The sequence below is a fragment of the Pogoniulus pusillus genome, chromosome 2 (genome assembly GCF_015220805.1).
Source record: "Pogoniulus pusillus isolate bPogPus1 chromosome 2, bPogPus1.pri, whole genome shotgun sequence".
NCBI classification, from domain to species: Eukaryota; Metazoa; Chordata; class Aves; order Piciformes; family Lybiidae; genus Pogoniulus; species Pogoniulus pusillus.
In genome coordinates, this window is record NC_087265.1 from 29708576 (window position 1) to 29735173 (window position 26598).

The 26598-nt window shown below is 42.8% G+C and overlaps 1 protein-coding gene across 12 annotated transcripts in view; it reads right to left on the reverse strand.

The window, feature by feature from the left end:
* Positions 1 to 26598, reverse strand: part of IKZF2 (IKAROS family zinc finger 2) — a 115367-nt gene that overhangs the window by 31281 nt on the left and 57488 nt on the right. For 11 of the 12 annotated variants that reach the window (XM_064158935.1, XM_064158914.1, XM_064158941.1 and 8 more), the window contains 2 exons: positions 20910 to 21176; positions 7814 to 7981 (listed from right to left, as the gene is read on the reverse strand). In XM_064158935.1, coding sequence (XP_064015005.1) covers positions 7814 to 7981; positions 20910 to 21176 — 435 coding nt within the window. The remainder of the gene's footprint in view (positions 1 to 7813; positions 7982 to 20909; positions 21177 to 26598) is intronic. The other variant, XM_064158955.1, reaches the window with a different exon arrangement.

Sequence of the window (26598 nt, forward strand, 5' to 3'; positions counted from 1 at the left end):
CCTTGTGAGGGCTTTGTTGCATTGCAGAACTGAAAACTGCCTTGGGAAAACTTTGCCTCACAGTGAAGCTACAGTGTTAGGTCAACAGTATTCTTGCCCATTTTGGGGTGCAAAGACCTTCTGCCTTAACACAAAACTCTTCCTTGCCAAGGGTCCAGAGACTTAGCGTTAACACCAAACACAATTCTGCTACCCTCTCTCACTAAAGAGAGGGAACTCCGATGATCAAGGAAAGGAATAGATGATGAAACTTCCCTCCAGACCTGCTCTCTGCCTTCTTTCTGCTGAAAGTTCACAGATGACACCAAGCTGTGTGGCACAATGGACTTGCTAGAGGGAAGGGATGCCATCCAGAGGGATCTGGACAAGCTGGAGAGGTGGGCCACGCAATTCAAGGTCTTGTACCTGAGTCAGTGCAGCCTTCCATTATCTGAAAGGGGCCTACAAGAAGGCTGGGATGAGACTATTTACAAGGTGACAGGATGAGGGATAACAGGTTTACACAAGAAGAGGGGAGATTTAAACTAGATGTTAGGAAAAAGTTCTTTATAGTGAGGGTTGCGAGACACTGGAACAGGTTGCCCAGGGAGGCTCTGGATGCTCCCTCTCTGGAGATGTTCAAGGCTAGGTTGGATGAGGCCTTGAGTGACCAGTTCTAGGGGGAGGTGTCTCTGCCTATGGCAAGGAGTAGGAAGTGGATGATTTTTGAGGTCTCTTCCAATCTAAACCATTCTATGATTCTATGAATTAAGGACTTGCTGGTAGACCTGCCAGTGGCAGAGACATAGCAAGGTCATGTTCCACTGAGAGATATAGCAGGAGGCACAAGACTTGTCTCACAGATACTATGATAAATCTTAGCACCTCCCAATCTTAGTGTGAACTGATATTTAGAACACGAATGCTCCCATGGTGTTCGCATCTCCCATCACTGACAGACTGGAGGAGGTTGTAGCCAGGTGGGGGTTGGTCTCTTCTCCCAGGCAAGCAGTGACAGAACAAGAGGATACAGCCTCAAACTGCACTAGGGCAGCTTTAGGCTGGATGTTAGGAAGAAGTTCTTCACAGAAAAAGTGATTGGCATTGGAAAGGGCTGCCCAGGGAGGTAGTGGAGTCACCATCCCTGGAGATGTTTAAGAGGAGTCTGGATGAGGCCCTTAGTGCCATGGTTTAGTTAATTAGAAGGTGATAGGTTGGACTCGATGATCTCAGAGGTCTTTTCCAACCTGGTTAATTCTGTGATTGGGTGAGTCTTTCCCTATTCAGCCATTTTACAGCCAGACCCCAAGCACTAAAAGAATAGGCCACCTTCTGCTTACACTGTGACAGTACAGGAAGCAGGGAGCTGCACAAGGCATGTTCCTCTGTCCTTTCAATTACAGACTCTGAGGGGCATTAAAATAAAACCACCAACCAAAACCCAACATCACCACCCCCCCATCAAAAAAAACCAAACAACCACAAAACAACACTACAAAACAAGCCTCCCAAAAAAATCCCAAACCACATCCAATTCCACAAATAAGCAAACAAACAAGAACAAACAAAAAGAAAGCAACAACAAAAAAGAGGATACCCAGTCCTGGGAGAGAGAGAGAGATTAGTGAGGCTGGCAGGCAGCACATTTACTTTTGCTCAACAGGACCACATCTCCTGCTTCCCTGTCTTATCTGTTAGATACAGAACTCCCAGGTTAAACAGTCAAAGACTGATCCATAACTACTGCAGGTAAGAGGGAATCTTCATGGAATTTCAAGACTTAAAACTCCCACTATCAAGAAGTGAATACCTCTTCCTTTGGGTATAACTACATCTTTTCACAAGGTCTCACCAAAACAAAAGCCCAAATGAACATCTGTAAAGATCACAACGCTACAGCATCTTCACACTAAAGGTGGATTCTCAGTGATAATTACGCACTGCAGAAAAGGCTTAGCATGGCCAGGCTTGTACACTGAGATAATTCTGATTCTGAGCACATATAAGATGAGGGGTTTTTTTTATACAGCTGATACTAACACTAGTCACAGTTGTGCTCTGGAGGGGAAGAGAACTCCTTCACTTCAGGTTCAGAGAGTAATCTAGCAAACCGTGAGATCTAAGATGGCTTTACCAGAGGATTAAACCTTAAATAAGGATGCCTAGGAGTTGAAAGTTCTGGCATACCAAACTCTGGTCCTAGTACACATTTTTATTTTACCTTCAAAAACACATATACAAACAATATGGAAAGTAGCATACCAGAGATTTGAGAGACTATACACCACAGAATGAAGGCCTCTAGGTACTGGAAGCATTAATAAAGTAGAGGTGCTGCAGTATTGTGTACATACGAATAACCATTTGGAACTGGGAGTCCGATAATAAAAATACAAAATTATTTTGTGATGATGTTAATTCCACTGAGTTTAACTGAAACAGCATTTGAAGACCTGAGAGGAAGAGAACCTCTGTCTGATTAAATAGAGCTCTAAGTATCAGATCAACAGAACAAATGCCCACTGGCTCATCACAACTGAGGGAAGATGCTGTTTACTGATCTATTTGCAAAACTGGGATTTGTATGCAAAAGATGACTTTGCCTCTTCATATACCCACGTAGTTTTTCACAGAGAGTGTCCTACTTGTTCACATTTAGCTTCCCCCCCCCCATTCACAATGTGTTTGTGTCAGTCCAGCTCAGACTGTAATGAGAATTTCAAGTCCCAAGATTATCCTAATTATGATGTTCCCATCCTCAAAAACATGGTTAGCAGAGTTGGTACTGAGCCTTTTGAGAGTAGAGATTTTAATAGTGGTAGAAGTCTCTTCAAGATGAAAAAGCAGCTTAAAGCTTTGACTCTTAATTATTCTTAATAACCATCCTGGCCACTGTTTCAGTATTTCTCACTGGCTATTGACAGGCAGGACTTCAGGTGCTGCATTGTTTTTTTCCAGCACTGTGCTTGTTCATCCATTTTTTTTGGCTGGACTGAGACACTCACAGGTGGAAGGAGTCTCCCAAACACATACCAAGTCAGACACTTTATGAGAATTAGGAATCAGGTTCCTTCTGTCTCTGAGCACAGGTGCACACAGGTATCACTCGTCAGTTTTGCAACAGCCATGCATTTGCAGGACATCTTAAATGGCACAACACTACACAGGAGGAGCTAAGAAGAAAGTCTTCATGGAGAAGAAGAGATGAGAAAGACAGACTTGCAAGCATAGAAGGAGCCACTAAACTGCCTTTCCATGAACAGGGCATTCACCTTTTTTAATTATACATGTCTTTTGTCTTGTGCACTGTACACAGTTTGTCAAGATTATGCATTTGGAAGATTTTGCCTAAGACTTTATTTTCAAAGCAAATGCTTCACTGCTTTTATTTTTCAAATAAAATGATACCATTGGTTCAGTGATACTGAAGAGCTGGGCAAACGGTATGCAGCAACAACACAGAGAAGGAGGAGGAAGAAGCAAATACTTATTAAAAGCAGAAAGGGGGAGAAAGAAGTGTTTTCTAGACAGGAAGGAAGCTGCTTGGAAACAATTTTTTAAATGTATTCTGAGACTTGAAAAATATTGATCTGACTACCCATTTTTTTAGGACAAAATAAAGTGTGAAACTGCTTTCATATATGAATAATACCTATATACTCCTGCAGTAAGGAAACATGATTGAAGCTGCCAAAACAAAGAGAAAAATCAGGAAATTCCAGAATTTAAGTTGCCTGAGAAGGCTTCACATGTCCAGTTCATGTCTTCATAAAGAGACAGTCTTTTAAATCACAAAAATCACAAAATAATTTGCCCACAGAACTGTTGTTGCTTAGTGCAAAGGATGGGTGGATGGTTCTCAATCAAAACCTGTTTTGTTTTCTCTTTAGCAAGTGACTCTATCTCTCATTTACAGCTTATGGCCCAAATCCTGCTCTGGAAACTAGTGCACTGTTTTCTACAGGCTCTTCACGATTGCTCATCATTGCAGCCTTGACATTTTTATGAACTCCTGAAGCATTTAAGTTTACAATAGCACTATGAGGGGAAGGTTGACCTGGCTCCATTTTAGATGTAAGAGAAATTCACGTCAAAGCCTAACTGCTAATTTTACATGTCCATTTGAAGACGCCTGGCTTTTCAGGCTAAAGCATCAGGTTGTGCATCATGATGCTTTAACGATCAGACTGATCTGCCAGATGAACTGCCTTCCTTAAAACTTCTGGGTTTTGTTCACTAATGGCCTACAGTAGAATTCCTCTCATCTGGTTTGCATCTGCCTTTGTCTAGTTACGCAATTCGAAAGATAATGAAGATGGGCATGTCTTGGGGTGAGATAGCAGAGGTAGTCTGTACTGACATCAGGAGATGGCTTCGCCTGGATGTTGTCCTCTTCAAAACCAGCCAAAGTTAGACAAGGTGAAGCCAATCCCTCCTGGTTTGTCAAGTGCATTCTGCAGGAGCATGGGCTTCCAAGTATTGCCTCAGCCCTCTCCAGCATGTCCTTACACTCGCACTCTGTAAGCCCCCTTAGGCACCTCTCCTCTATTATCTGTGTTGTGGACCGATGGAGTTAATTCTGAAGACAACATCTGAAAGCCCTGTTAAGGATCTTGTGCACTCTTAGTGTAATTCTGTGCAAGAATCTCTTCCCAGGCACTGTCTTAGTGATGTCCTGAAGGCATCATTATATTCCTGAAATCAAAGAAGCTATGTGTGGGAGGAAAATATGGACACAAAGTTCATCAGAATGCCACATGTCAGTAAAAGGTAAATAATCACAGAAGTAAATCACTGCAAGATAAGGCCTTAATTATTTAGGGTTAAACAGCAGCAGTATCACAGATGCAAAGTAATATTTTGTTAACCACTAATCCTGGCAACACTTACATATTAAGATGTTATTCTGCACAAGAAAGAGAGGCAAAACGTGGATTGTAATGCTTAGAAACATTTTCAAACAAATAACAAGTAATATTTACAAGCATGAATAAAAAAATTCATCCAAAGCAAAAAAGCTGTAATTTTCTTTACATTTTAAAGTAATTTTAACTAATTCAATTACTTCTGAGGTATTTCTGATAATTTCTGTTTGCAGTTATATTTCCATACTTTTTCACCTTTCCTGTCTTACTGCATGAAACCCCTGCACTGAGCACAGGAAAAACTCACTAACTGGCAGCAGTGAGAAGCTGTAACTAAGTGGTGACAAACAAAATGCATTCAAATTCACAGATCAAACTAACTGGGTGAAAAGAAAAAAAAATATACAAATTCTTTAATTCTTTTCTTGCACACTTTGCCTTATATTAAAAAACTGAGTAGTTCCTTCTTGTGAAAGAAAAAGGAGTGGGGTGCCTTCTGATTAACAGCACTCTATTATTTAAGGAAGAAAAGGACATATAAAAATGAAAGGCGGTCTTACATTTATGAAATCATAGCCATATTCTCAGCTGATACAGAACTTTCATTCCTTAGGGGATGTAATTCCAATCTGTATCATCTGAGGATCTGATCTAAACCACTTTCCTCTTACTAACAGAAAAACATATTTAGACTCACCTCAATTTAGATATCAGGTATGCCAGATTGAATCTGGTTTCAAGTTTCACAACAGTTTTCAACCTCTTTGTTTTATATTTTACCTGATATCCTCTATTCTGACCAGAAATAACAGAAGACATAAATATTAATAGGAATATTTAGGTTGGAAAAGACCTTTGATGAACTTTACTAGATTTGCTATACTTTCAAGGTCTACATGGAGACTTTGATGTGTGCTTTATTAAAGAAGAAAGTGCTTGTATAGTACACTGATATGAAACTAAGATCTCTAGAGAACATCTACCCTTCTTCTCTGTGAATCATGTCCACGTCTGCGTGCATAAACCAGCCATGCTTGCCTATATGACACAGAGAAAAAGACACCTTAACTGCCATGCTCACTTTCAGATTGGCATTTCACCTTCTTGTAGGCGGGCGCCAGGTTTCAGGGCAATATTCCAGGTTTTAGTTCTTCCTCTGTGAGTGCTACTCTAAGAACTGCCTTGAGGAGTACTGTGGGAGCACCTATCCGTGCCTGCTGGCCCTCTGCTGAAAACCGTTTTGGCTGACTACTTAGAGAGGTGACACTTTCTCCACTGAAAACAAAACGAGAAATTACAAACTGAGCACAGCTGAACACAGCTCAAGTCAGTTTGGGACAGAGCTCCAAGGGAACTTAACTGTCTAAGCATCTCAGGGGCCTTCTGAAAATCCCACATCTTTACATTCCATCTTTATTAAAAAAAGCAGAAACATCAGCCATGTACTTTTCATACAGGAAGAGAAAATCTCTGTCAATGGCTGTATCTAGGTAACAAAATCTATATTCATATTACGAAAACAATCTTCAACCGCAATGTTCACGTTTTGTAATGTGGGCTGTTTTATCTCATAACTCCCTTTTTATTTTAATTGTGAATATTTTTATCATGTTTTCTTTTTTACTAAATTTCAAGCTGAAACTACAGTTATGGTCAGATGTGTGAAAATCACACCTCACAGTTCCACAGACATTTTCTCTTCTGACTTTCAGATCAGATCCTCTCAGATGACAACTCTCAAGCAATTCTCTCTCAGTCTAGCCCCGCATTTGTACTCTCTTGGAAGCTCCTGCTTTTTGTCAGCAGTATGCCTGCATCCACACAGCCTCCTGTATACTCCAAAGTCTACCTGGAGAAGCTTACAAGCTTATCTTTTCTGATTCCTGGAAATGTCAAGGCAACTGTATCCTAAGACCAAGCAAAACAGAAACCTGTATAGAAGCGAGGCTGACTCTGTAGAAGAAATATGTGTAAGGGAAGGTCCATGATTATATTTTCACATGCAGAGTTTTCCTATCTGCAGCTGCATTTCAACTACTGTGTTTCAGTAGTCACACATTCGCTAACACTTCAGAAAAGTTCATCTGTAATGCTGTCACTTGTAACCAGTCCAATTATCTCTGCTCATTCAACAATGAAAAACACAGTCTCCTATTAAACGGTATGGACACAAAAGTAGAACATCATCAGAGATAAAACACACAGAAAGTTAAAATCTTACTCAAGAGTCCCACGCAGATGAGTAAGTGGACAGAATGCGGCCACTTACTGTGGCATACAGAGAGTAGAAACTTAACTGATGCTCATCATCAGGGCTCCCAAAGTGACTACTAGCATGCAGTTTCGTGATGGGTATTTCAGAAAACATCAAGAAACTGTATCGAGTAGACTCGACATAGATACTATTAAGTATCAAGGGAAGACAAATTCAATCTCCTTTCACAGCCTTCTGCTCTAGGGTGAATGCTGTGGCTGCCATCAGTTAGGACTTTACACCAAGATGTAACTGAATCAGAAATGCAATTAGGAGGTTTTTGAAAGATGAACATGTATAAAATTCCACCAGCATACGGCATTTACTAGATGAAGAAATGAGAATGAAGTGCAAAGCAAGCTTCCAGGAGCACAGAGTTATTCTTTGCCATCTTCGGAATTTCACAGCCACTTTGGGGCTGAGAGTGTCAAAACAATCTGCCAGCAAAGCTTGGATACACCCATGGAGACACTCAAAGGCAAACGCGATAGTATCAGCAGAGGTGCTCAGTTACACAAAAGGAGAGGTGTGGTGGAACCACAGCTTTTCTGATTCACATCAAGACTTTCCCAAAGCTGAGAGCTATGCTATCTGAAGAGGATGATAAAGACCCAGAGCCATCAGGAACACACAGTTATTTTCACTGCCTGCTTCACCTAAGCAGTAATGACACAGTGAAAAACCCAAGAGGGAAGAGAAGCCAGGGCAGGCTCACCAGAGTGCGTCCTGAGGTGTCCTGTGAGGGCGTCCCTCCGTCGGCAGGCATAGCTACAGAAGGGACATTTAAACGGTTTCTCTCCAGAGTGCAGCTTGATATGCCTCAGCAGGTTGCCCTTCTGGGTAAAAGAAGCTCCACACTGGTTACAGTGGAAGGGCCGTTCACCTGAAAGGGAAAAAGAAGGGAAAGAGCTGTCGAGAGATGCATGGAGCCCATTATCCCACGCTTTGTAGTATCTTACATAGCTCTCCACCACCATTATCAGAAGACACTTAAACATCAAAGGCTGCATTTCTTTTGCACAGTGGCGAAAGCCTCCAATAGTGATGTGATACTTTAACTTCGAGGTGATTAACGCAGCCTAATTTTCTTAAAAGATCTCCACCTCAGAGGTTTTACCCTTTAAAAAACCACGTCTGCTCTGCTTAAAGTCTAGATCCATAACTCTGGCTTCTGTAGTATTTATGTCTGGTTTTTAGTATAGGTCCAATGCACATTAGCATTTAGAACTGACCATAACAATTGGACTTGGACAGATGTTAAGGTCTTTTCTTCAAATCTTTTGCTTACATTATGCTTTAACTAAAATTCTTTTTTAAAGGCTGCTTTGCATTACTAGAGTGATACGAAGAGAATTGATGCAAGCGAAGTTCAGCAAACACTGCAAAAAATATTACAGTATGGAACTCTGAAAAAAGCAAATTTATGTTCTAAAACTAATCAAAAGGATCCGTTTGATGAAAAAAAATATTGTGAAATAATAGAAACGCTAAACCTTGCCATCTCCATTCACCCCATGCATTCACACACATCCAGAGCTTTTCTTGATGTTAATCCTTCATATTTGCCTTGGACAGCAGTGACTGGATCCATAAAAACAATCAGCCTTTTAGAAAAGTATTATTTAGAGGAAAATCCCTGACAAACTCACACAACTTTTATGAAATATTATCAAAAGCAGAGTCTATGTCAACATCTGTTGGTGACACTCCAGCCTTCTCGGGCAGCCAGTCAGTTCTAATCATCTGCTTTTGTCCTGCTGTGCAAATCAATAGGGCACAAGCATATACTTGCATTGGCCACTTGCCTAAGCACTTTGCTGTGGCTGGGCTTTAGACACTGAAATGTTTTCACCAAATAGGGCCCCAGTTCAACAAGGTCTTGAACATCAGGTTTCAGATGTAAGCAAACTCATTCATTTTTTCCATGCATCACCTATTATAGAGCCTTGGTAAAATCCTAGTGGGACTTTCTGAGGTTGAATTCACTGGCCTGAAGGACAGATCTTGTGAAAAACAAACATGTTCTGTGATCTGTCACATCTCTCCAAAAGCCTTTCTCATTTGCTTTAAAAAGATTACCCTCTTGCTGAACAAAATGACTGCTATGTTATTATCAGATGTGCTTAGTGTAAAGTCCAAAATACATCAGTAAATTCAAACGCAGAGAGAGAGGATGCAAGCTGTCAAAGATGTCCACAAGCAATTCTTGCTCCAGTGGTTTAAATCACTGCCAGGAAGGCAGCAGAAGGCAGATGTGTCATATATATGCCAAATACCTGCAACTTCACTTCATGTGTATGAGCTGGAAATTACACCTGTAACCACTGCAGATGCACTGGAGAAGATAGTAAGGTTCCCACAGTCTTGCCAAAAAACATTATAATGATTTAAAAAAATCAGAGCATAAAGGCCATCTTCAAATACACTGAAAACAAGTTCACTGAATTGATAAAGACTTCGTGGTTTCCCTTTCAAACTCCCACACTATACTTAAAGTATCTGATTAACCATTATCTTAATTTATATAATTTCAAAAGGTCCATAACAGAGGTATGTAAAGAGCCTACAGTTGAAAAATATACAGTGAAGTCTCTTTTCTGTTTTGCTTTCAATGTCTGAGAAAACAGGCAAAACCCCTTCCTCTGACATGTTTCTCAGCATTTGGGAATCATCACTTCAGTTTCAGGATGACAACATTAAAGAAGAGAGAGAGTTTCTTAAGACGTCTGAAATCTTTCCTTTTACTCGTGCTACATGTAAAACAGTATGTCTTAACTGGTACATCACCTATTTATCTTCACTATTTTGGAGGCCATAATGAAGAAGCATGATTCCTTGATAAACTGGCAAGTTAAGAGATGCTGGAAGCCTTTGGTCAGGACTTCAGATAGTCATTATGTTCAGTGGCAACAACAGCATGAAAATACTCACTACAAACCCACCCATAGTCTGCTCCTCTCTTACAACAGACAGGATCTGCTACAATAGCACATTTTGCCTTAAATGACCTTGGTACCTATTTAATGCCAGCACGAATTCATTTTCCCTGCTGGCTTAATTCTGGGTAAATCGTTGCTTTGATCTGTTAAACTTTCATCCAATCATTGGATTCTTACTCCTTGTTTAAGCTGCAGTCTTATGGGATGACTTAATTTTAGCCACACCTTTGTGCTGTTGATTGCTTTTACATCTAGCAGAGCTAATCTGAGAGACCATTATCCAACAGAAGAGTGCACAAAAACTAAAGACTGAACAGTAAGAAGATTTTGCTAGTTTTCTAACAGCTGTGCTGTCTGATGCCCACTCCAGATACTAACAAAATGGCCTCTTTATCACTTCAGTATCTCAAGAAGACTGTTTCACAGTTATTTCTCCTGCTGTCTTTTCCTTATAGGTTTGCAGGCAGTTCTCCAGTATTATTATTTCCTAATAACAACCTTGACACCCTTTTTCTTCCCTTACTCTTCCGTGAAAACTAGAAGTTTTTACCCAGAGGCTGAAATTATTCACACTTCAAACTAAGCATCCACTCATGAAGAGTCTTAAAACACATTTCTTCTCCACATGTCTCTCTTTTCCTGTCCTTCAGGGTGATGGAAGCACAGATGTACCAGAAACTACTGACCTATTAAACAGGTGGCATATATGACTACCAGGGAGCAAGGAGGATTATAAGCATGGTGTATTTTTCACCACTTACAGCTACGCATTTACCATTTGAGTCCCCCTATTTACACTGATCTACTAAAATGAGAACTCCTTATAAGAACATGTATTGAAAGGTAACTTAGCAAACTTTTAGCTTTTCATCACTGGAAGCTATGTGACTGCAACATAACTGCAAAACATTTTTAGTTTATTTTAAGTATTAAACTTTTTTTTCTATTTCAGAACTTAAACCAGGGCAGAAAAACCTCAAGACTTGGTGATTAAGAAAAAAGACTTTCCAAGTAGGTAGAGGGGGTGGAAGAGCTAACCAAACAAAAAAGATGTTTCTTTTCAACTCCAGATTTATGGTCTAAAGCCAGACAAAACCAAGAATGCCCAAGAAGCCCTTTTCTACTGCACAGAGAATTTAATTATCTAAATTTACTTCAGGAATGGACAAGACAAGGTAAACCAGAGCTGCAGAGTATTACCTTTCCCAAAGGCTTGGAAACAGAGGCCTATGCCAGGGAACTGCCCTGATAATTAAGTGAACAAGCACATAAATCCATGGGGTTTAATCACTTTATAGGTAGATAAAGTAATAATTCAAAGGCACGATTTCAAATATTTACCTCTAAATTACAGTAAAATACTGCTGAAATTTCACAGTTCATTGTTTAACATGCCTTCATTAAGCTATGTCTCCTCCACGAAAAATAATAATGAAACATTACCGCTCTTCAGCTACACCAGTATCTAAAGTACACAAGTTAACTTGCTGTTGTGTCAACAAATTCCGAGACAAAAGGTGAAGCGGACTAACAGAATCAGGGCCATTAGCAAGACATGGTCCTTTCACAAGTATCTTTAATACATGTCAGCTGGCTGGAAACTTCATAGCATAACCTACAAATGCTGTCTAGCTGACACAACCTGAAATCAGCTAAATGAACGGATTTAACTTCTGGATGATAGTCTGTGTATTTTACCATGTATATGTCAAGTATTATATTAAAAAGGAAACCAGCTCCTCTTTCTGCTTAATTGGAAGCTTCCCTGCACAATAACTCTCCTTTCCCACCTTAGCACGGAAGTGCTGCACAGAAGTTTCACTATGAGTTACCCTTCTTCAAACTTCATACCGGTGCAAAACAGAAATTTGTCTGGGGACAAGGAGACCTTGCAACCAAGGAGACTCATTTCCATAGCCCTTGGCTGGTAACTTTTGTCCCTTTGAAATCAGATAGACTCATAAGATAATTCATGAGTTCTCATTAACAGCAAGGCCTGATTATTTCTACAGCAGTGCTCAAGTCTCTTCCTGATGATGTTTTAATTAGCTTTTTAAAAATAATGTTGGTTTTGAAGTCTCTTTGCAATAAAAAGGAAAGCCAACATAAGGTCTTTTTACATATAAGAACCAAGTACAGTAGGACTGCAGTTAACATCTGTCCCGGTTAAGTATGCCTAGGATCTCAGCCTTTCTTGTTTGACATATCGTATTTGATAACTGAAGAATTTTTTTGGTACTTCTCAAGTAGGATTTTTTTTGTTTTTACCTCTAAATGTAAAGTAACTATGCCCATACTGCCATAAGGGTATTTGCTCATACTAATAATATTGTTTTTCACTCCTCTATGCTAAGCCTTTTATTACCATTCAGTTAAAATGAAACAGTTCTTCTGAGCGATCAGATGCTGCAACTACTCTGTTCCAGGAGCTATGCTACCGACACACTAACAGGTAATGAGTTCCACCTGCCTCTACTCAAGTGAGACAGAGCAGCAGGCTTTGCTCCATTTTTTTCTTTATTACTGTGGGATTTCTCTAGTCTGCACACCTAACTTACTCTTCTATCAGATAAGGGGGCTGCACATCACTTGAAATCAACAATTTTACTAGCAGGTTTTTGAGGTGAAAACCTGCTTCCAGATTGGGCAATTTATTACAGAATTGTAGCGACAAATCTCTCATGAAAAAAAAATGGCAAATCCTGGGAGATTTCCAAATGTCCTCTGTACACAAATTTAGGATCAAATTCTTTATACAGAAAGATTTTTTCAGTGAAATGGCAAAAATATCAGAAGAGCACTGAGTAAAATACCTCCTCATGGAGTGAGCGATCTACAAAAAAAAAAATCCTTTTCCTTTTACTGAAGTAGAAAATGAGACTTCAGGAAAATCTAGATTTAGGAAACTAAGCAGAAAACATATCTAGAAGTTAGGCCCTACGGTTTTGATTCAATGCCAAATTGAGTCACATGGCAAGAGGAAGGACCCTGAGGTAGGCTGAAAATTAGAAATTAACCAAAAAAACAATCTTTCTATTAGAAGAAAAAGACAGGCAGTCCAATGGAGTTGATTGTACTATGTTAATATGACCATTAAAAAAACCAAACTTGCTCTTGGTTAGTTGCTTTAAGCACAGAAATCTTTTATAGTGAAGGGCATGTTTTTTTTTTTTAAACACATTTATTAACTGCATCCCAAAAATTTAACTCTGCATGAAAAAAGAGTTAAGAGTTCCAGTATTGCGTGTTCGGTTAAAATGCTATGGATCCTAAAGCAGAACTTTGAGTATCTTCCTCATGGGCTTATTTCACTGACTGTACGGCATTGAAGCCTGAAAATAACCTACGAACATCCCAAATTGAGAGTGAGACAAGACTATCCTCACTGCTGTCATGACCCATACCTGGGCACTAGGCTTTGTTCTGCCACTGTCTCACTGCGTCAGCACGGAGAAAGCATTTAACTTCTGGCTACTCTTAAAGTAATGAGGATGATCGATGATCTTGAGTGGCCCCTTCCAACTCATAGCATTCTATGATTCTATGATCCCAACTCTGCCTTAGAAAGAAAAACTGTTTCAGAACCCAGCAGTAAACTAAAGGACTGAGTGTTACAGTAGAGATAAAACGTGCAACTCGCAGTGCAAGGGAGACCAGCATGTCGACCTCACAGATCACAGATGTAGCAGCAAATAGTTTCTGCTTCACCAAAACTGAGAAGCAAGAACATTTTAATTCAGGCCCACTAGCAGAAAGCCTAAAGATGTAAGAAATCACTGGAGTGCCTTTTGGTCACCTCAGATAAATTGGATTATTGACCTTATCTTCTTCCTCTCCCCTTTCCTCAACATCCCCAGGCACAAGCCCCTGGAGAATCCAGTGGCAACATTATGTGACCAGTCATCTCCTGCAGTAGTAAAAAACTCTAATACAGATGCTGCAATTTGGGGCATATACCATGGAATATGAAATTTGGGCCAAAAGAAGCTAGCACAGGAAAGCAAGAAAATGAATCAAACTTGACATGCTATTTTCTTGACACGAAAACATGGCATGTGAGGGAGGGTGAGTGGGTTACCCTGCTCACTAAAGCAGGGATTGCATCATGCTGAATTCCCACATTGAGCATGTTATTTATTTTCTGTCAACAACAACAAATAAATAGAAAGGCTTTCTCTTGATACCCATGCAGATTACCTAAATGCTTCAACTGAATTTTCAGTGATTGAGAGAAATGCTGTGTTGGACGTGTCTGAGGAGCAGTGCTGTGGACCAGAGCATTACTTGCACCACGTACATGGGGCAGCACTTGTGTGGATCCACACGATGAATGGGAAATCCCCAGCTTGGTCTATCATGGGAAGGGGCAATTGCAAGCCTCAAAGGAAATGATGCTCCAGTACAGGAGGATGAAATATGGGATACTAATCTCATCTATGGCACAGATTATTTTCCCCATCCCTGTATCTGTTTGACTGAATTACCATAATGTCAGGGAAGACAACTGATCCTCAGGGACATATAAATAACATCTGGAGAAAACTGTGCCACTCTATGTGAATAACACAGCCAATGCCATAGGGCATAGTTTCTTGCAAAGCCGGGGCCTCTGCTGTAAGGGAAGCCACAGTCTCATCCCAGCATACATGCTAATTACAGCCTCTACTATGGACCACAACATTTTGTGTGATTTACACAGAATGCTGACAGTTTTTTGGGGAAGGAGAAAGAACTTCAGTTTCTGCCAATCAAAACAACCACGTTTTGGTTGCATATGGTTAAAGAGGAGAGCAAGATGGGATTCAGCTCCCAAAACACACTTAAATGGATTTCAAGAGGTAAGGACTACATACCAGGTACATGAGTAGATAAAGAATATCATCCATTTCCATTCATTAGGGACAACCTCCCTTCCCTCCACCATTCTCCCTTGGGCTGCAAAACCAGACTACCTACAGGTCAGGGCTCATTCCACAGCTGGGGCCAGCCCATCACACCCAGTTGCCAAGGAAGTTGCCAAGGAGATTTCTGGAGTGCATGGAGGACAGCTTCATGACCCAACTGTTAAACGAGCCTACTAGGGGTCAAGCTCAGCTTGACCTGCTGCTCTCCAACAGAGAAGGGCTGGTAGGAGATGTGATAGTGGGAGGCTGCCTAGGGTGTAGCGACCACGAGTTAGTGGAGTTTTCAATATACAGGGAGGTAGGGAGGCACCTCAACAAAACCTACACCTTGGACTTTAGGAGGGCAAACTTCAATTTGCTCAAGGAACTTATTTCCAATGTCCCCTGGGCAGCAGTTCTTGAGAACAAAGGGGTCCAGGATAGTTGGACTTACTTTAAACAGGAGCTCTTGAAGGCACAGGAACTGGCAGTTCCCACATGCCGAAAGATGAGCCGCAGGGGGAGGCGACCAGCCTGGATGAGCAAAGAGCTCCTGAAGGAAGTGGGGGAGAAAAAGAGGGTGTATCGCCTCTGGAAGGAGGGGAAGGCTTCTCCTGATGTGTTTAAGGAGGTAGCCAGACTATGTAGGAGAAAAATTAGAGAGGCTAAGGCTCAGCTAGAACTTAGGCTGGCCACTTCCGTGAAATTTAACAAAAAACACTTTTATAAATTTATCAATGCTAAAAGGAAGGGCAAGAAGACCCTCCACTCCTTACTGGACCAGGAGGGGAACACTATAACTGATGATGAAGCAAAGGCAGAGGTCCTGAATGCCTTCTTTGCCTCAGTTTTCAACAGTAAGGAGAGAGGAGGAGGAGGCAAATGGCCTCTTAAACTGGGGGATGGGGTCGGGGAGCAGTGTGTTCCCCTGGAAATTCATGAGGAATTAGTTCAGGACCTGCTGAGCCATCTGGACACCCACAAGTCCATGGGACCAGATGGGATCCATCCCAGGGTGCTGAGAGAGCTGGCAGCTGAGCTGGCCAAGCCACTCTCCATCATTTTCCAGCAGTCCTGGCTCACCGGAGAGGTCCCAGGAGACTGGAAAATGGCCAACGTGGTCCCCATCCACAAAAAGGGTCGGATGGAGGAACCTGGGAACTACAGACCCGTCAGCCTGACCTCAGTGCCAGGGAAACTGATGGAGCAGGTTCTCTTGGGGCCAATAACTGCGCACCTGAGGGATGGCAAAGATCTCAGGTCCAGCCAGCATGGGTTTAGGAAGGGCAGATCCTGCCTTTCTAACCTGATCTCCTTCTATGATCAGGTGACCCGCTTGGTGGATGTGGGGAGGCCTGTGGATGTGGTCTATCTGGACTTCAGCAAGGCCTTTGACACTGTCCCCCACAGCAAACTGCTGGCTAAGCTGTCAACCCGCGGCTTGGATGGTAACACTCTGTGCTGGGTTAGGAACTGGCTGGAGGGCCGGACCCAGAGAGTGGTGGTGAATGGTGCCACATCCAGCTGGCGGCCAGTCACTAGTGGTGTCCCTCAGGGATCAGTGCTGGGCCCCATCCTCTTTAACATCTTCATAGATGATCTGGATGAGGGCATCGAGTCAGTCATCAGCAAGTTTGCAGATGACACTAAGCTGGGGGCAGATGTGACTGAGCTGGAGGGCAGAAGGGCTCTGCAGCGGGACCTTGACCGCCTGCACAGATGGGCAGAGGCCAATGGGATGGGGTTCAATAGCTCAAAGTGCAGGGTGCTGCACTTCGGCCACAACAACCCCATGCAGAGATACAGGCTGGGGTCGGAGTGGCTGGAGAGCAGCCAGACAGAGAGGGATCTGGGGGTACTGATTGATACCCGCCTGAACATGAGCCAGCAGTGTGCCCAGGTGGCCAAGAGAGCCAGTGGCATCCTGGCTTGTATCAGGAGTGGTGTGGTCAGCAGGAGCAGGGAGGTCATTCTGCCCCTGTACTCTGCACTGGTCAGACCACACCTCGAGTACTGTGTTCAGTTCTGGGCCCCCCAGTTTAGGAAGGACACTGAGATGCTTGAGCGTGTCCAGAGAAGGGCGACGAGGCTGGTGAGAGGCCTTGAGCACAAGCCCTACGAGGAGAGGCTTAGGGAGCTGGGGTTGTTTAGCCTGGAGAAGAGGAGGCTCAGGGGTGACCTTATTGCTGTCTACAACTACCTGAGGGGTGGTTGTGGCCAGGAGGAGGTTGCTCTCTTCTCTCAGGTGGCCAGCTCCAGAACAAGAGGACACAGCCTCAGGCTGCGCCAGGGGAAATTTCGGCTCGAGGTGAGGAGAAAGTTCTTCACTGAGAGAGTCATTAGGCACTGGAATGGGCTGCCTGGGGAGGTGGTGGAGTCGTCGTCCCTGGGGCAGTTCAAGGCAGGGTTGGATGTGGCACTTGGTGCCATGGTCTAGCCTTGGGCACTGTGGTAAAGGGTTGGACTTGATGATCTGTGAGGTCTCTTCCAACCTTGGTGATACTGTGATACTGTGATACTGTGATATATTTTAAAATACTACACTTTAAAAGACAGATAGAAACATATTAAAAAATACTCCTTAAAATCAAGGATGTGGAAAACTTCTCCTTCTGTTGTGGACAGTGAAGTAGCAGCATGCATTAAAAAACAAACAAACAAAGTAGGGGGAAAAATAAATCCCCCGCAAAATTTGCCAACTGGTTTACTGAGAGGAGAGCATCAAGCTGCACATAAAAAGGAATGCCATTTCTGTATGCTTGAAATCATCTGTATGGAGCAATACATCACAGATTCTCTGCTCAGATGGGGAGAGAGTCAGAGTTCTACAAGGAACCAGCAGTAGCCTGAAGGAAAAATGCTACCAGTTATGCAATTCCTACACTGGCACCTGCATACAGCATCTTGCCTGCACGCAGCTGAGATTTTGTTCTGTTCACTTTGGATTTACATGCCTTCTGTAACATGAAAAAGGGCAGCCTGTCCATATTCAAAAGATGGCCTAGCTGTTCACTATCTCAAAAAATGCCGACCATTTAATTAGGTACCTAAATCTAAATTTAACAGGTCTAAATTAGCTGCTCAAGTTCAAATACGTGGACTGCGATGCACCTACAACACCCATATGCTCAGATACGTGCAAGTGCCAATGAAAATTTTAGGGAGGTTGAAAGCTGGGGGCTCAGTCTGTTACATTATCTTTTCTCTTCCCTAGTAAGAGCACGTCAAACTGTTAATCAACATTTTGGTTCTCCAGCTAATGCTTTTCCCTTGTCACAACTGCTCTCTAAAATCAGGACTGCATCACAAACGATACTGCAATGCTTTGCATTATACGTTTATGTTAAGTTATTATCAATAATACTTATATACAGGACATTAACAATGTAATATATATTTATTATTCCTCTCTACAAAAATTATATAGATTTCTCTCTCATCACAAGCACACCATGCAACTGCAAACTATCAGGTTTACAAAGGGATTACATAAAGTCTTTCTTACTTTACCTTGAACCCCCACTCTTTTTATCTTAACAGATATCTCAACCAGTGTTAATCTCTCATCCCTTAAGTAATAGAGCAAAATAAAAACCAAAATATCTTTTTCTTCAAAAAATATAGCCAAACACCCACTGAGGAGCCAGCACAAAACCTAGAAAGCCTTAAGCACATATCTTAAGTTAAGCATATATTGTAGTACTTTAGGTGACTTAAAGGATCAGGCCCAGGCAGCACAGGTTTAAGAAGGGCAGGTACTGCCTGACCAACCTGATCTCCTTTTATGATCAGGTTACCTGCCTGGTGAATGTGAGGAAGGCTGTGAATGTAGTCTACCTGGACTTCAGCAAAGCCTTTGACACTGTCTGCCACAGCAAGCTCCTGGCAAAGCTGGCAGCTCATGGCTTAGATTCACTCTGATATGGGGCAAGAACTGGCTGGATGGCAGAGCCCAGAGAGTGGCGGTGAATGGTGCCACATCCAGTTGGCAGACAGGCACTAGTGGTGTGCCCCAAGGATCAGTGCTGAGCCCAGTCCTGTTCAACATCTTTGTGGATGGTCTGGATGAGAGGATTGAGTCCACCATCAGTAAGTTTGCAGATGACACCAAGCTAGGAGCAGGTGTGGATATGTTGGAGGGTAGGAGAGCCCTGCAGAGGGTCCTTGACAGGCTGGCTGGATGGGCAGAGGCCAACGGGATGACATTGAACAGGGCCAAGTGCAGAGTCCTACACTTTGGCCACAACAACCCCAAACAGTGCTACAGGCTGGGGACAGAGTGGCTGGAGAGAAGGCAGGCAGAAAGGGACCTGGGGGCACTGGTAGGTACTAGGCTGAAGATGAGCCAGCAGTGTGCCCAGGTGGCCAAGAGAGCCAATGGTATCCTGGCCTGGATCAAGAACAGTGTGGCCAGTAGGACAAGGGAGGTTATTCTTCCCTTGTACTCAACACTGGTCAGGCCACACCTTGAGTGCTGCATCCGGTTCTGAGCTCCTCAATTCAAGAGAGATGTTGAGGTGCTGGAACGTGTCCAGAGAAGGGTGACAAAGCTGGTGAGAGGCTTGGAACACAAACCCTGTGAGGAGAGGCTGAGGGAGCTGGGGTTGGTTAGCCTCGAGAAGAGGAGGCTCAGGAGTGACCTCATTGCTGTCTACAACTACCTGGAAGGAGGCTGTAGCCAACTGGGGGTTGGTCTCTTCTCTCAGGCAACCAGCAACCGAACAAGGGGACACAGTGCCAAGTGTACCAGGGGAGGTGCAGGGTGGATGTTAGGAGGAAGTTCTTCACAGAGAGAGTTTTGCTATTGGAATGGGCTGCTCAGGGAGGTGGAGTCGCTGTCCCTGGAGATGTTCAAAAAATGACTGGATGAGGCACTTAGTGCCATGGTCTAGTTGATCAGACAGGGCTGGGTGATAGGGCTGGACTGGATGATCTTGGAGGTCTCTTCCAACCTGGTTGATTCTATGATTCTAAAGTGGATTACATCTCATAAAAGTTAAGCACAAGCTTAAGTGCTTTTTTGAATCAAAGGCTGTGCCAGACAGACACTGCAAGACCAGAGAGCAATTTGTCCTGGCACCATCAGTATGTTCACAGAGTTGAAGGCAACTATCACTCCCCCCTGAGAAGTAGTTAGAGATGAGTAACAGCCTCTTGGGTACCCCAGGTTGTCAGATTCTCTTGAAATTCCCTGCTTTGAACTCAAGGCCTCCTCTTTCAGGCCCCAAAACCCCACTCAGTCAGCATATTGTAAAGAGCTAGTCTTCTTGAACTCTCAAATATATAAGCCTAGTAAGCTGATTTGCTCTCTAAAGAGTAGAAGTAGTAATAAAAAAAATAAAAAGATAGGAGAATCCAAGCATTGAAAGGTGCTGCAAAAATAATTGAATGGTGAGCAGAAGCCAAGCGCTGGTCCACAAAGGCAGTTCAGGTGAGGTTTCCCTGATACAGCTGTCATTCATTGAGCTGCTAGACCACCCTGGCATCAGGATCACTGGTGAATGAGCATCTCCTGTGGGGTTTGCTAATCCTAGGTTTGCCCAGCCACTTGCAAAAGAATTGTGAGATCCTCAGGAAGTTAGTGGTGTTGTCAACCTGTGAGCACCTCCAAGGGCAGACCATCTAAGCCTCACCTTAAAGACTTAAAAGCCTTGCACATGCACACACTCATGAACACACACAGGCACACATGCCAAAGAGCGACTCTCAACACCTTTCCCCCGGTCAAGATCAGTAAAAAAAGAGAGTTTCCAGACTTTTGAGACATTTCTAAGAATCCAAGGCTGGAAACCAAAGGAAGCATCATGCTTGCAAGAAACAGCATCATAAGAATTTGGAGAGCAGGAAAAGAACCAAAACAATGAAGCTCATCTTTCCCCTCCTCAGCCTCCTGCTATCTCCATGAATGAAAAGGAAAGAGAAAAGAGTTGTCAGGTAATATCAACATCAGACACCACAGGCAGGCATCGGATTTCTTTCAGCTGCTTACCAGTGTGGCTCCTCTTATGTACCATTAGCACATTGGGCCCAATGCAAACCATGCCACAGACGTCACATTTCAGTTTACCATTCGGAAGCCGGATTCCTCCCTCGCTTGATAGTTCCTGGATCTTTCTGTTATCCACCATCTCGTTACTCTCAGCGAGGGGTTCTTCCAGGCTGCTTCCTTCATCATGAGCCCTGATCTCATCTTCCTGACTCAGGAGCTTCCTGTCACATTCCTCATCACTTTGCATTTCTAGCTTTACTGAATTTGCTGAAATAAAAATAAAATAAAATAAAAATTAAAAAATATATATTTCTAAGTTCCCAATAGCTAATTAGAATTTTCTATTATTATCAATGTTAAAGCATAGGCTTGAAGCTGAAACCAATGTGAAAGCCTCACGGTGGTGACGGCACCACAATTTACAAGCATATACTTTTTCAAGGCTTTGTTTTTTTCTTACATTCCTAATATCTATCCCTATTTTACATTTAGAAACTAAGACATGGTGTGACCCAGAGACCTACCAAAAGCTACAGGCTTAAGAACTGACCTCCCGCTCCTCAGCTTGAAACACAGGAGCTCCCTGCCTTTCACGGAGCCTGAGTCACAAGAGCAAAGTCACGACTGCTTCTTCCAGGTATCTGGTGCACCAAGACACAGAGTTTCCAAAGACAGAGCACTGAACTGCCCCAGCTCATAGAAGGAAGCACTCTGCAGACAGGATTGTTCAAAACACAAGGACTCAGTGAAGGCTGACTTGTGGGCTGTGTTAGTAACCTCAAAATCATCCTGCCTGCATGGGCAGGTTTCCTGACAGAGGAGAGACCAGTGTCTTTGGGTGAGCCTCCACTGTGTTTTCACTATCTTCTGATTCAGGTAAATAGGACACTGCCAAGACAAACAGGTCTGAAGCAAGACCTATGCTGCTGGCTCACTTTATCTGCAAGTGAAGTTAAGTGCAACTGAAAATCTTTAATATCTGCCTGGTTAGATGTATGGGCTCACCACCGATTTCTGCCATTCTCACATCACAGGACAAACCACTTCTAATTATCAAGAGCTTTTGGGATCAGCAAATCTTTCAAGAAAATTAATGCATTGGGCTTTTTCACATCGAAGTGCCAGTCCAGGGGTGATTAATCACCAGATACCCCCGTTTCAATGCTTCAATGATTGGTAAGAACTGCTGAAAGGCCTGTCCCAGAGTCACACTCTCCATCCACACTGTCAGCCAGAAGGCAGGCCCACGTGTCTGCTTCCCTAAGCCTTGATCCTGCTGAGGGGTTTAAAAAAGAGGTGATTCAGCCTTCATATCTAAGCAGTCTTTGACCCCTGTACTAAGGCCATTAGCATGAATGCCAGTGACAGCAGTGGACCTGAAGAGCAAATGCACGCCTTGGGCCTGGTTGGCATCTCCAAATCCTGGCCTGGCATGTCTCAGAGCAGCTGCCCATGGGGCCCCGTCCAAACCCCACTAAATAGGAGGAAATGTGTTTGATCACCATGAAGCACCTCAATTTCAAACAGCCAGCTTGGAAACAAACAAATTCTACTACTTCAACTTCCTTCTCCATCCTCCTTTCTTCACATTCCCTACAATTTACAGTTAAAGAAAACACAAGATTCAGAGACTGATATTGATGTCGCAACTCTAAGTCACTGCTGTTACTCCTTGGCAAAGCATAATGAACGGGGTAGACACCTGAGACCAAGCAGTGGTAAGATGTTGCTTTTTAATCATAAAATTGTTGAAATACATCTTCTGCTACTCATCAAGGCACTAAAAGAAGCTAAGGAATGAAAGTACTATTACAGCAAAGCACATTCAGAGCGAGGACACAGCCAGATCAGATCACAGCAGGCTAATGTCAGCACTGGCATTGTCACTGAAACAGTCTGTAACTACAAAATATTTGAGAGCTTCATTTATAGGAGAGAATTGATATTTTTATTGCCACGGAGATGCATTTAATGTTTTAAAAAAGAAAGAACAGTACAGACTGAGCTTGACTGTGACCTGGCCCAAGCCTGGGCATAGGATGGCTATCCTCATCTAGTTCTACACCCTGTATGGTGGAAGAACACAGCCCCCCATGGACAGCTCTCTGCTCCACAGTGCTAATCCTAGTACCAACAGCACGCACAGGAAAATATATGGAGGAAAGAAACCTCTTGCTGGCCATGACAAAGCCACTCTAAACTTTATGTAATTGCAAATCATCCCCAGGGACAAGGTGCAGTTTTCTTAATAACTTCTTCCATGAGGTCACCATCCCCTCAATGAAGGAAGAACAGCAGAAAAAAAGTAACAGGAGGCTGTTGGCATGATGAGCATGTTTAGGCTTGCCCCACCACAGCAGCAGGACAGGCAAAGGGAAGCCATCTGATGCTTGTGCAGAGCCCAAAGGTACAGTGGGTGGTACACCAATCTCCAGCCTCATGACCAGGAAAGATACATTCTTGGTGCAACACTGGCAGAGTGGGAGCTCTGCCCAGTCCATGGGCTGGCAGGGTCTAGTCCCACCTCCCCGTGGAAAGCACACATTGGTGATTTATTGACAGCCCGCTTTCAGAGCTAAGGAACGCCAGTTCCCTCTAATAATAGCAGCCTTTTGGAATATTCAGCAAGCCTGAGAATGAAGCTTGAATAACTTCAGGAACAGGATTTAATACACTTGGCCACACGAGTAGCTAGGGTTAAGCCAGAAACAGTGTCCTGTGCTCCTCACCTAAAATCCTAGGTGGCTGCCACAAGCCTGCACACTCTCCACACACAGTAAAGTGCAGAATAACCCAAAAACCTCATACCAATTGTATATATTTATACATACTCACAAGAAAGTTTTGTATCTTATGTGCTGTCTTGCCCATATAAATTTTTGTCTCTGCTTCTCGGACATGGAAAAATAAACACTTGACTGTAATAAGTGCTGAGCACCATGAGTTCCCATTCAAGTCTGTGGACCTCTGCCTGCTCAGCACATACAAAAGCTTGCCTGCAAGAGCTTATGAACTGGAAGATCACTTATTTCATCTTGCTCTATCATTTATTTATGCTGAATGACGGCTTTCACCCAAAATGGTAAACAGCACAACAAAATGGAGCCAGCCCTCTACTGCAATACAACTGTCCCAAACTCATAGTGCCTCACAACTCCTGCAAACAGCTCACAAAAGCGCAAGCAGTTCACATTGTATCTTTCATAACAAAACAGCTGTTCTGCAAACCTCTGCATGCTTTTTACTCTCCTTACTTCCCTCACCTTCATACACACACAGAGCACCATTGTTGCCACGTTCAGAAACCCTTGGCAAGTTCTTGGTGCTGCAGGAAGGGTTTCTTTAACTGGGACTAGTTGCAGGTCTCCAAGGAGTGGAGCAGGGATCTCCCCAGCTCATTGTGATGTCTTTACTAATCAGGTCATCTCTGCTACCTTACATCACACTAGTGTATATATTAGGCATGTGTGGCAGCCTGCATACAAACAGGTGCTTAAACTGCACAGTTTGTTTTTAATGTTCTCAGCCACCCTTTGAAACTACAGGACTTCTGTGGCACTGCCTTTGTTTTCACCTACAGCCACAATGAGCTCTGATGAAGAGAAAAAGCCAAAAATATTCAAGGGATGTTTATGGCTATCCTGAATTGTACACAAGTCTAGAGGTCAAATTTCACCCTGGGTTCCCTCGCCTTTCTCACTCACACGTTTGTTAAGTGTCAGGCTTTCTCATTCCTTGCCAGGGCAAAGCATAAATAAGTTAATGGGAAACATTTTAAAAGTTTTTGGCACTTTTCCTAAAAATCACAGCAAAAGAAATAGCAGGGATAAACTAATCCAGCTTGACGCAAAAGCATGAAGTTGAAGTCAAACTATTTCCCTTCAGTTAATAAAAGTTCCTTCCACTTTTTCCTAGCCAGGACAACACCTCAAGGGAAAAGAGACTCAAGTAGCCATGAAAGTTATCTGTGAACACAAAGCTAAAGGCACATATTCATCAGACTACACAGTAATGCCTCTTTCTTTTTAATTATTATTCCTTTTTTTTTTTTTTCTTCAGAGCACCAACCAGCTGATCCTGAATCACACTTTATCCTGAGTGGCCAAATTGAATATAATTATTGTTAATGTCTCATAAGTGCTAATTAAACTGCAATTCCCTGTTAAACAGCATTTTGGCAAGTTTCAGTACCAAAATATTTCCTTCACCCAGAAATTAGCGTGGCTATTCACCAGAATTTGAAACATCCACCTAAGAAAAGTATTTCTAGTATTTCATTGTCTGTCACTGATTTTTTTTTCCCCTCTCAAGAGCAATCTGGGCGAAAAAATATCCACCTGTTTTGCTGAGGTAGGGTGCACATTAAAGCATTGGCCATCTTTTTTCTCATGCAAGCAAGCTAGAGCGCAATTCCCACTGCCAAACAACAACAAAATCATCTGTCCAACACAACAAGGAATGACTCTGTGGCCCCTGTTTCCTCTACTGTCTGCTGTCCTAGGTCATTTCTTATTTTATCTGTGGTGCTAGAAAACCAGATTGGCCACTGTCACCAAGGGTTTGTGGTCTCAAGCTCGAGGTTAGCCTTTCCTGGCAGTGGCCACAGATTACCAGCTTCTTCCTGCTGCTCCTGGAGGAGCAGAAAAAGCAAGTCTGACCCCTTGAGCCCTCCCACGCCTCTTCCCCAATCCGTCTTCTCTTGCCAGCATGAAATGAAGCTTTGGCCCAGCTTCAGATCCTCATCCTTGAGGAGGCAAAATTCAAACCTCCACCCCCAAAGAGCCTTGGAGTGGCTCTGTGGGTGAACACAGAGAAGGACGCTTACAGTTAATGTGGACACAATGTGTTCTCTAACCAAACTCATCTAATAATAGGAGGCAGGTGGTGCATTAGCTCTCTCAGGGTCTGCTGTAGATTCTCTGTTCAGAACACAACATAATACAACATTCAAAGCCTAGATAATGTGTACATCTTTACCATAGAATACAAAGAAATTGTTACTTCCCTCTGGAAAATGAGACCAAGCTCTAAACATTGCAGCACAGTGACAGCTACAACACAACTTTCTGCATAGTATCTTGTCAGTGGTAAGTGATACCATCTATTTTAATCATGAGCTTGAGCTGTTTAGTCTGAAGAAAAGGAGGCTGAGGGGAGACCCCATTAATCTCTACAACAACCTGAAGGGAGGCTGTCATGAGGTGGGTGCTAGTCTTTTCTGCCAAGTAACTAGTGACAGAAAAAGAAACGGCCTCAAGCTGCACCTGGGGAGGTTTAGGCTGGACACTAGGGGGAAAAAAAGTTTAAGAAAAAAAAAAATCACTGAAAAGGTTGTCAGGTATTGGAACAGACTGTCCAGGGACATGGCTGAGTTACCATCCCTGCACGTGTTTAAAAGCCATGTAGATATGGTGCCCGAGGATATGGCTTAGTGGTGGTCTTGGCAGAGTAGGGTAAATGGTTGGACTCAATCTGGAAGGTCTTTTTCAAGCTAAATGTTTCTATACTCTGAAATGCCCTATTTTTATACTATTAAAAGCACTCAATGATGGTGAGTGGAATACAGTTAATTTTAAGAGTTGGAAAGACAAATCAGTAAATATTTTGTAAAACAAAAGAGAACTTTTCCATTTTGGTGGATTTTGAAAATTCAAGGTAAGGAATGCCAAAAGCTGGAAACAACGAGCCC